General features: G+C 30.5%; 1 protein-coding gene across 5 annotated transcripts; it reads right to left on the reverse strand.

The window, feature by feature from the left end:
- Window positions 1-1,406: 1,406 nt before the first annotated feature.
- LOC106770029 (nuclear transcription factor Y subunit A-10) lies at window positions 1,407-5,625 on the reverse strand. Of its 5 annotated transcripts, none has more exons than XM_022784783.1 (7): window positions 5,566-5,625; window positions 5,004-5,106; window positions 4,560-4,877; window positions 2,975-3,084; window positions 2,817-2,882; window positions 2,238-2,312; window positions 1,407-2,107 (listed from the first exon to the last, which is right to left on the reverse strand). In XM_022784783.1, the coding sequence occupies exons 3-7, from the start codon at window positions 4,819-4,821 to the stop codon at window positions 1,736-1,738; spliced, it is 885 nt and encodes a 294-aa protein (XP_022640504.1). In that variant the 5' UTR covers window positions 4,822-4,877; window positions 5,004-5,106; window positions 5,566-5,625; the 3' UTR covers window positions 1,407-1,735. The 5 variants fall into 5 exon arrangements, with proteins under 5 accessions (XP_022640504.1, XP_014511333.1, XP_022640502.1 ...); XM_014655847.2 differs by having other exon boundaries at window positions 1,408-2,107; window positions 2,238-2,378; XM_022784781.1 differs by lacking the exon at window positions 5,566-5,625 and adding an exon at window positions 5,512-5,562 and having other exon boundaries at window positions 1,408-2,107; window positions 2,238-2,378.
- Between the last annotated feature and the right edge of the window lie 4,652 nt (window positions 5,626-10,277).

Raw genomic sequence — 10,277 nt, forward strand, 5'->3', positions numbered from 1 at the left:
AAATAACTTTTTATGTCTTGTTAAAAGTACTCAAACCGATTCAATTAACGTCCAATTATAGTTCCTTCCATAATTAAGGCAATAGAAATTAAGTTTAACATAGAAGCATTTTATACTTTTAAATCATTTTATAATTAATCATTTATATTTTTAAATCATTTTATATTTAGGTCTAAATAAATCTTCTAACGTGTTATTTATTATTACAAAACTTATACATAAAACTTTGTTGTTTATCAATATATTAACATTGAATTTAATTTACTCAATGCATTGGTCATCAATAATTTTAGAAGGTGAAAATAATATATTTAAATTAAACATAATTTTAATACTTAATTTTTAAGTAAAATTATTAAAATCCATTTGTTTTTACCACATACAAGACTTCAAAACGAATCACTTTATACTGTTTGCATTTTCTTGTAGACAAAAGAACGAAGATCTCACATCACTTGAAATAAGTTTGAGAATTTTTTTTTATAATTCTAATTGGTAAAAAGTGACACTTTTTATACTTGATTTTAATAAGATTATTCAAAAAAATTAAAATTAAAACATTAACATCTCTCAGAATCTTTAATAAGGAGGAATAAAAAAATCTTTTAAGAATGAAAATGACAAATTTTCCTTTTGAAGATACTTTATCGTTATTCGTTTAAATTATGATTCTTAAAAATGTCAATTATAAATTAAATATATATATTAAATTTGTTTTAAAAGTATGTTGTTGTTATTATTATTATTTATGTATATAATATACAGTTTTGCAATCAATATAATACTCTCAATTCTATAAAATCTATGTTTGACTTATTTAACTAATAGAGTTCAATCTTTAAACTTGAACTAATTCATCAAACGAAAGAACATAAGGTTGAACACATTATTAGAGATGATACAAGAACATGCAGTTTTATATTCAACCTAAAAAACCAAAACATGCAGAAATAGTCTGAGATCCCGTGGGAGAATCAAAACCCTAACCACATCAGTAAAAGGATTGAACATTTTTTTCAAAGCAAAAGAACTCAATCAAGACTATAATATATAATAATCTTGGAGCTAGTTCATCCATTTTGTTAACTTTCGACACAACTGGTTGGGAGCAAAGAACAGGCTACATCATTTCCTGCATTACTATGGGTTTCTACCAGCTAATTTGGCCTAACCAAGTTCAAAACCACACTGAAAATTCAAAATAGTTGAGAAATATTTAAGAGTTTGGTTATAAATCTTGCATGCTACTNNGACAATCCATGTGAAAATTATTACCAATACCATGTCACACCAATTCTTTAAGCAGGCCCTTCTAGGCTTAGCCTCCCAAAACAATGTTTTATTTTTCCAACTAATGCCACAATTCGGAGTTCTAAGATGCCTATTACACAGCTCCACGCAATGTCAGAAATTCAGAACCAAACTAAAAGCTCGCATTCACTCAGAATTATAGTTATTTAGCACAGACATCACGTAGACTGCATGGCCATTACCATGTATAATACATCCATGTCATGGAAGGCCCTTGCAGAATCTGGTGAGCCATGGATGAGTTGCCTAAGCTTAGCCAAGAATGGTTTGCCTAAATGAGATAGAATCAAGTTTTCCAGAACTAAATTTGTCACAATAAACACTAGAAAAGTGCAAGAGAATTTCTTCATCTGGTCTTTTTCAAGGGGCGTGTTCGGTGCAACATCACACCAAACCCACTAGTTCTACTAGAAAATCAAACACATCAAGCCCATCTAGTGGGCATGCTAACACCACTTTCACTACCTACCATGTTAGTTAACGAATCGGCAGGAGATCCAAGAGGATACACAGGAAAGCCATCGAAACCTTCCCTCGAATACATGCTATTCACTTCTGAGCTAGACATGTTTACACTGCATTCATCTGTCTCCATTGGTGAATTCATTCCAACATCAGATTGCAGCATTTCAGAACTCTGAGAGGTACTGGACAGAAATTGTAGGCCACCCATTTTATTCACATCAGAATCATTTCCACCATTTCCATTATTGTTCTTTCTTGTGTTCAAGAAGCGACCACCATTTCCTCTTGGTCGCCTCATTGCATGTAGATGGCGTGACTCGTGCATGTAAGGCTGCAAGACAAACACAAATCGTATTAACGAAAAGAAAACTGTTTCACGAGTATTCAAACATACCAAACGTTGTCTTTTGAGTATCATCATATGACAAAAAGTTTTGGAATGCCCATGCATATGATCATACCTTGCGACGTTTGATGTATTTATTCTCAAGAACAGCCTTAGCACGTGACTGCCTTCGTCTGATGATTCCATGGTACTGCTTAGCATTCACGTAGGTTGGTCCATTATTAGATGCCATGTTACGCGGAAGCATTATACGTCCCTAATTTATTAAATATGGATGCATATATATGAATTAATAAACAGTGAAAGATTACAGAAGGTGAACAAATGATAACTTCTTTTATTAAAACGATAATGTTGTTGCATGAACTATGCTGGAATCATGATTATTATAATAATTGAGTTCTCTCTTTCTTCTGGAAGAACTAGCTTAATCACCTTGCCCTTGTTTAGAACATAATATATATCTAGGGTATGCAGACATATAAACCCAGTAACACATTCTACAATTCACTTGATTACATTTAAAGACTATGTAAGACTTTCATAAACATGGATAGATAAATGTATAGGAATTGATTTCTTGCTTTCTCACGTGTTCATACACTGCAGAGATAAAATAATTCCCATTTAAGCATGTTAAAAGCACTATACTTGATTTATTTAGATTAGGAAACTAATCGAGGTAAAGACAAACCGAAATTTGAGGTGCATAAGCTGAGAGCCCACAGAATTGATCCACACAGGGATGTGGTGCACACATCTAGGAAGGAAAACGTGCCAAATATTTTAAATTATGCCCAGCAGAAATAAAATAGTAAAATGACAAAAGGGTAGTTTTGTTAGAGGTTTTACCTTAGGCTGATTAAACCCTATGTCGAAATTGTTTGTGGGCTCAGCAAGTGATGGCTGCAGTCCTAAGGCTGGCTGAGGATTTTGGGCATGGCCTAACATTTTACATTCATCTGAAGAAGAAATGCATGATTAGCCATAGGAGAATTCCAAGCGTTGAATGCAACAAAATTTCTCATTTAAAAAAATTTAAAAGGGAAAAAGAAGATGTTTCAGATAAATAGAAAATGTTAGGGAAGGTCTCATAATCTCATTTTTGTCAGCAGGTTAAATGAGAGTGATGTAACTTTTTTTTTTTTTTTCTGATAATATTTTTATCAGCTCGTTTTAAGATTAAAGCTGTTTAGGTAACTTTGGAAACAGTACTAAAAGAGGGGGAAGAAACCACTGTGCCAGAATTTGGCTCAACAATCAATAAATGGTCTTCGCTCTGAAGAAGTCATAAGTGCAATTTCCTTTGCTTTCTCTGCTTCTGCTACAGTGAGTTAAAAGTCTGAGTGAATGCATCGCATTAATGCAGCCTCTGTCCTAATGATTATTAACTAATAGCAACCCTCAACTTAAACTCATCTTTATGTGGCAAACCCTGTAATATAATACCATTGTACAACAAAATTAGTTTCAAGCTTCAACTAATGCTAGGTCAAACAACATCATCTGATTGGCCATGCAAGAGGTTCTCCAGAGGCTAGTGGACAATTTTTTAAAATTACTTTCCCATTTTTTGTCTTTTACTAAAAGTATACTAATTAGACAACGAGGCTCATAAGGCAGAGAAGAAGCCCCCATAAGAGATACTGTAGTCTGTGGAAAAGGTTTTGCCCTCAAAATTCAAGACTGTTTTAAAAAATCAACTAGATCTGCAGTCATTTTTTCTTAAAAGAAATACTTATTTATTTATTTATTCAGATTGAATATGTAGTATAGGAGTGAGGAAGCCATGCAGAAAGCAAGGAGGGGGGACCAGAGATTTCTCCATTTTTTGTCCATGTCTCAAAGCTGATAACCAAAGATTGATATGTGCTCGCGAGTCATGGCTTTCACTGGAAAAACGTTATTTTAGTTCGGCGGAAATCAATCTCAGTAGCTGCAAGGCCAAAGCTTTTTAAGCTGGTTAGAGCCAGAAATTGAATATCAAACACTTTAGATAACACAAAAAATTGAATGAATATCAAAGACTTGAGATAACATAGCCTTTTGTTTAAAATATCAGTAACTCCGTAGTTACATTGCAAATTTGGTACTAATTTCAGTGCCAACAGGAATCAAACTCTTTGATCTCTCCATTACACACATACTATAACTGAAATATATACATGCAAAGCTGAAAATAGTGCATGCAAATCTTTTTTGTTTTGAAAAAAGGTAGACCACCCAAATCTACAGCTTCCCTTGTTTCAGATTTCTTCAAAACAGGCATTTGTGTTATAAGACACCAGTTGCATGTTGCTCTATCTTTTATGAATTGTTATGTATAGTTACAACTATCATAACAATTCATAAGCATTGCAATTTGGTATAAGCAATAGAAGCAAATCATGCAATGATGCAACTCTGGTAGAAATACATCCAAAACCAAATTTGATACCTGGAAAGATGGAAAACTGGGTTGCATGTCCTCTATTGATCACTGGCTCCGCTCCTCGTACTGCTTGCTTACCACCAGAAAAAGGGTCGATGTAGTTCGAAAACTCCAGCGAAAAGGGCTTGTTTTGGCCACAATAATCTCCATAAACTGGTTGAGATCCTAAGCCATTCCACCATGGAGCTGAAGTTCCAGATGACAACTGTCCAACAGAATTGTGAACAATTCCTTCGTGTTCTTTCAGGTAAGCAGTCCGCATCGCCATTTTTTAGCCTGCAAACGATGTCTTAATACCACCAGGTTGATAAAGTAAACCACTTCCTGTAAGAAAAGATTCAAAAACAGTTAAAAGAAAAAAGAAAAAAAAGTACTAAGAAAGCAGTTGAAAAAGAGAACAATTTTCCAACAAAGGGAAACAAAATAACAAGGTGGCATGTCTATGTCTACCTCTAGCTTTCAAGATTCTCTTAGCTCCACGAAGTACCTAAAAACCACTAATCTGCCTCAGATTTCTCCACTCATCAACGCCAGCATCAAGCAAAAAGGAGAGCTGAAACATAAAAAAGACAAAAAAGTAAACTTCAATTAGCATAGTATACCAATAAAATTATATAAAAGAAAGCAAGATTGTTGTTGAGATCCTGAACAAAACAAAACTTTAATGCTTCCAAGTGGAACAACATGAAGATAAAAATACACAGATATACAATATAGCAGTTGAAGTTAAAGTAAAGTTGAACAGATTGAGCAGCGAAGACGCATTAGCTGGTGGGACGAGGAGGAGCAACGAAAGAAAGGGATAACACTCACTTCTGAGAGTGAGTAGTAAAAGTAGAAGAAGAATAAGTAGCAGCATCGATTTCTACGAAGTAGAAGTAGTAGATGAATCACCACCCCAACAGGTTGGAGTCATGTCGGTACTTAATGAAGCAAAACACACACATAGTACACTTACACACAAGAGAGAAGAAGGAGCAAAGTGAGAGAAAGGGGCAAAAAGAATTCGTACATGTGATGTAGAAGTAGAAATCAAATCACCTATGTTCTTTGGTATTGATGGGTCGAAAGGATGTGCCTCCTTTTAGTACTATGTTTTTCCGCTTTTTATTATTTTTTTCATTTTTAGATTAATTTATAATAATTTAATGGCTTTTCTCCTAATATTTTAATAAATAAAATATGAATACAGTTTCGTATTTCAATGCACTCCAAGTTTAAAGTTTTACGATGATGATTTCTTTTCAAAAGGAGACATTACAGCTCCCAGTTTTTTTCAGTTCTTATGTGTAAGAATATGTTTTTACAAGTTTGAACTCTCAAAATCTCATATTTGTGGTTAACTTTTTGAAAATTATAATTTTATTGAGGAGTGAAAACAACTGTTTATAGTTTATTATAGTAAATAAGTAAATATAAATTTAATTTGGTAAAATTATCATTTTTAACAAGATTTAAAAGATATATTGTTGGTTAGATTTATTATTCTATTCATAATCAAAGAATTAAAGATTATTTATTAATATTTAGTTTTACATTCAACATGTATATGTCTTGGAATTTGGTAAAAGGGAGTATATTGAAAATTGTACATTGATTAATTAATGATAATACCATTTTAGAAAATTGTAAAATTTAAAAGTATAAAAAATTGATTTAAAAATATATATATCTTATTTATCAATGTTACATCATGAAGATATCTATATTTCAAATATAGTGACTGTGTAAAATTTAAAATTTAGATTATAAGAATAAAAGAAAATTTCTGTCTTGAAAACATTAACAATAAAATATGACACTCATTAAAGTATAAAGTAAATTAAAACATCATAGTATAATTCTTAACTCTTATTATAATGAAGGAGGCTAAAGAGTCTTTGACATGAAGTTTTAATTTACTTTTTCTCAGATCCTCCTAGATATTCTCATTTTTAAGACCTCATTGTAAGTTTTTATGTTGATAAAAGAGTTTTGTAAGAGCCCACTTTACTAATATGTTTTTAGAGAAGATCTGCTTTAAAGAAAACAATTTTAGATAGCATTGCAAAAATTCATCCTTATCTTTGTACACTAAATATATGAGTAGAAAAGATGATTATATAAAGGGGAAAGAAATATTTGAACAGGTGAAATATATTTAATTAAGAAGTGCTTAAATATATAATATAATGTGAAGAGAGCAAGTTGAGATGGGTTGTTCGTATTCGAAAAGTGGTCCCAAGAATTTGCATAGTTACTGAGTCATACGGTGCATTAAGATGGGTCTCTGTGGCCCATCATCTCGTGACGAGGTGCGCAGCGTTAGGCTCATTTTTCTATTCAAAATTTTCGATATTCAAGAATCTCGTCGTTGCTTTCAAGGTGATCGTGATCGTGTTGTCATAATAGTCTAATACATATTGTTGCTTTCATCACCTCAAACCGATCATGCCTCTGCCTGACAACTACATTTGATGTAGCCAATTCATTCTTGTAGGCTTATGTAATTACAAAGGTTGTTTCAGTAGATAGATATATAGATTCCTTTCTCTTTCTTTTCATCTTTAATTCCTTAACCTTACTTTACTGCTTCTAATCATAATTAACCAAATATTAACCTTTCTTCATATGTATCTATCACTAAAAGTTATGCAAAAAGATATGTGTGAACCCTAATTTTAACTACACTGTACTTTTTTTGCAGACAAGTGAAAGATGTAACCATAACATAGTTAAAACAATTTTAACTTTGACCACAACATAGATACTGTCAACTGTACTAACAACAAACAGGTAGAAAGTACACCAGATCTCTGTGTCCTTTTTCAGCTTATGAGTTAACTCATCCATGCATGTTCCACAACTAGTACTTAAACCAGACATTATGCATTACATACGGAGAATGTTACCTATGTTAATCACCAAAAGGCAAATGTCGAAAGTTTAAGGTAATTTTCTAGGATATGAAACCTTGAAGCTGCTGCCTAGTTAACTAGTTATGTCACGGTCATCATCTTAGCAGTTGCTACAGTACTTAAATTGGACATTTTTAAAAAATCTTTAGCCAAAGTTCATCATAAGTCAATTTTAGCTCTTTGCTCTATAGTAAATACACTGTATCAAAGTCTAAATACCTTCAAGCTGAGATTGGGCTGTTTTTCAGCCGTCCATCATCTACATTTTTTATTTAAAAAAACTGATTAATTAATATAAAAAAAAAGTTTATATATACTAGATTTGGCTCTACAATGAAATGAAATCAGTTAGATTCTGTTTTATTAGATTCATCATTTTAATTACATTAAGAAACAACATTTTCCGTTTAAGATATAAAAAAAGTCAATCTCACTTATAGCAACTCTTTTGTTTGCATTATATGTTTCCTTCTAAGTGATACTTTTCTTGCTTTGTTCCTCTTTTAAGAACTTCTTTTTAATTTCTTGTCACTAACTAAAAAGGAAAGAATTTTTCTATTAAACACTTAATTTACCACTAGGAAAAAAAGAGAACATATATGAAAAGAAAGAAAGAGAGAGATCGATAAAGGGAACAGAGGACCACATGTTAATGTCAATGGGTTGGAATTGTCGGTTTTTTTTATGTTCCCAAGATGTTAATGTAGTATTGAATGAATTACTTTTGTTAATCTTGTTCATGTGTCGTTAATTGTTATCAGATAAATAAATGAGAATGAATACCTTCTTCTTCTTTGGTAGATGTGCTCTTTATATTATATAAATTATTTTAGCTATTTTGTTAGATTTCTCACTGTTTTACTTTTTCTTCTTAGGATAAGTATGAAGTTGGTAATTAAAAAATTAATGTCAAATCTTCATGCTATGTCCTCCCTAACATAGTTACTAAGATAAATCTTTAATTTTGGATACTATATTATAAGACATTTTTATAATTTTTTTAGTGAAGATTTTTGTAATATGATATTTGTCTTACTGAATATACTATAATAGTGTTTATGTTTGATCTAGCTATAAAAGAGTAGAAGGGTATCTTGTTTTATATTTTCCAATGTGCTTCTTTCATAAGGGGAAAGGTTATTTTCTTTTTATTTTTATTTTTATTTTTTGTTTTTCAAGAATTATAAAAGAGAAGAATCCTATGCGGGCGCATTCAAGAGAGCCATAGTCGTCTTCAATTTCTAATATTTAAGGATCATATCGGCATTCACCCCATATAATAAATGTCCAACTACCGAAAAGAAGAAAAAGAAGAAGTCAAAGTTCTATTTTTTTTTTTTTAATTAAGAGATTGTTGAAAAGGAATATTTTATTAAAAATTTACCAATTGTTTTTTCTACGAGGTTTAACCATTTCATCTATAAAATCAATAGACATTTTATATTACTAAAATGATTATCCAAAAAAATACAAAAGGGTTTTAAATTTTGTTTTAATCCAAATGTTGTGGTTGTGTAAAGACTCTAAAATGGGTTGATTCTTAATCCAACTGCTAATTATTTTAAAGAATGGTTTGTTCAGAACAATTTTGAATTGGATTGGTTATGGAAAACTCTTAGTAAATGAATTGGTTTCAAATTGGCTTTAGAGACTCAACATGATGAGAAATATTTTGATTTTGATTAATCATAATAAATACTAAATAAGTCAATAAATTCAAATAAAAAGAGTTAATTTCTATTTTATTAAATGTGCAGTTGAGTGCAATTTTATAGGATCTGATGTTAAGTTTTTTCTTTTATTCACAGCCTTATATATATTAATTATCTAGCAACAATAAAAGTATTCACTAGGTTGCTATGTCAGATTGTTAGTATAAATGTGCAATGTTTTGTAATTTGTTCAGCTTTCAAACTTCATCTGAAAAAAAAAAACATATATTACTCTGGATTGAAACATGAAAACAACATAAAGTAAAAAAGGTTCATTGTTATGCACTTTGATTCCTGCAAAAGTTATTTTCAGGACTTATTATTGGATCTCTGGTGAAAATATATATTACTTACAAAATTTATGCATTCAATAAACCTATTTTATTTGTTTATTTTTTTATATTATAGAATACTTTTACAGACTAATGTTTATTTGTCTGCCTTTTACACCAAGTGATTCATGATCATTTGTACTTATCGAGGTGTCAACCAACTCATTTAAACAGCCTATATGCACTTTTTTGGTTTAGACTTGTCTTTACATTCCAATTTAATATGCCTTTGAGGATTTATAATCAATCAAAGGATGATAAGTCCTTTTCTACCTTTTAATTCGATCATATGATAATAAAGAAAATTATCATTTCAGGTATGCATGCAGATTTAGTTCTATGTAGAGTATGTTTCTGAAATTTAGAATGTATCATCTAATTTTATGCTCCAAAAAAAATAATAAGAGCGTAATTTTCTTATCATCAAACAATTAATATAATTATATTAGAATATTTAGATGTTGGAATATATGTCTATATTATTTTTCATTTATATCATATATTCAATATTCAATAATACATTATACTTGTTATCATATTTAAAATCTTTATTATGAAAAAAAAAATATGCTACTTGTTCTTAAAAAATTTGATTAATAATTGAATGTTATCCTCTTTTTTCACAAACCTTGACAGTATCAGGGTATATATATATATATATATATATATATATATATATATATATATATATATATATATATATATATATATATATATATGTTATTGAGGGAACGTTTGTCCTCATATAGGTGGTGATTCTTAAGGGCTTATTGTAGCTCTTTC

The sequence above is a fragment of the Vigna radiata genome, chromosome 8 (assembly GCF_000741045.1).
Source record: "Vigna radiata var. radiata cultivar VC1973A chromosome 8, Vradiata_ver6, whole genome shotgun sequence".
NCBI classification, from domain to species: Eukaryota; Viridiplantae; Streptophyta; class Magnoliopsida; order Fabales; family Fabaceae; genus Vigna; species Vigna radiata.

Bases quoted from the DNA above. Each gene is read 5' to 3' on its own strand.
- LOC106770029 (XM_014655847.2), bottom strand. From the start codon at position 4,821: ATGGCGATGCGGACTGCTTACCTGAAAGAACACGAAGGAATTGTTCAC. The intron at 3,085-4,559 runs GTATCAAATTTG...TTTCTTCTTCAG, and splicing joins CCAGTTTTCCATCTTTCCAG to ATGAATGTAAAATGTTAGGC. The intron at 2,108-2,237 runs GTATGATCATAT...TTTGTCTTGCAG, and splicing joins AATACATCAAACGTCGCAAG to CCTTACATGCACGAGTCACG.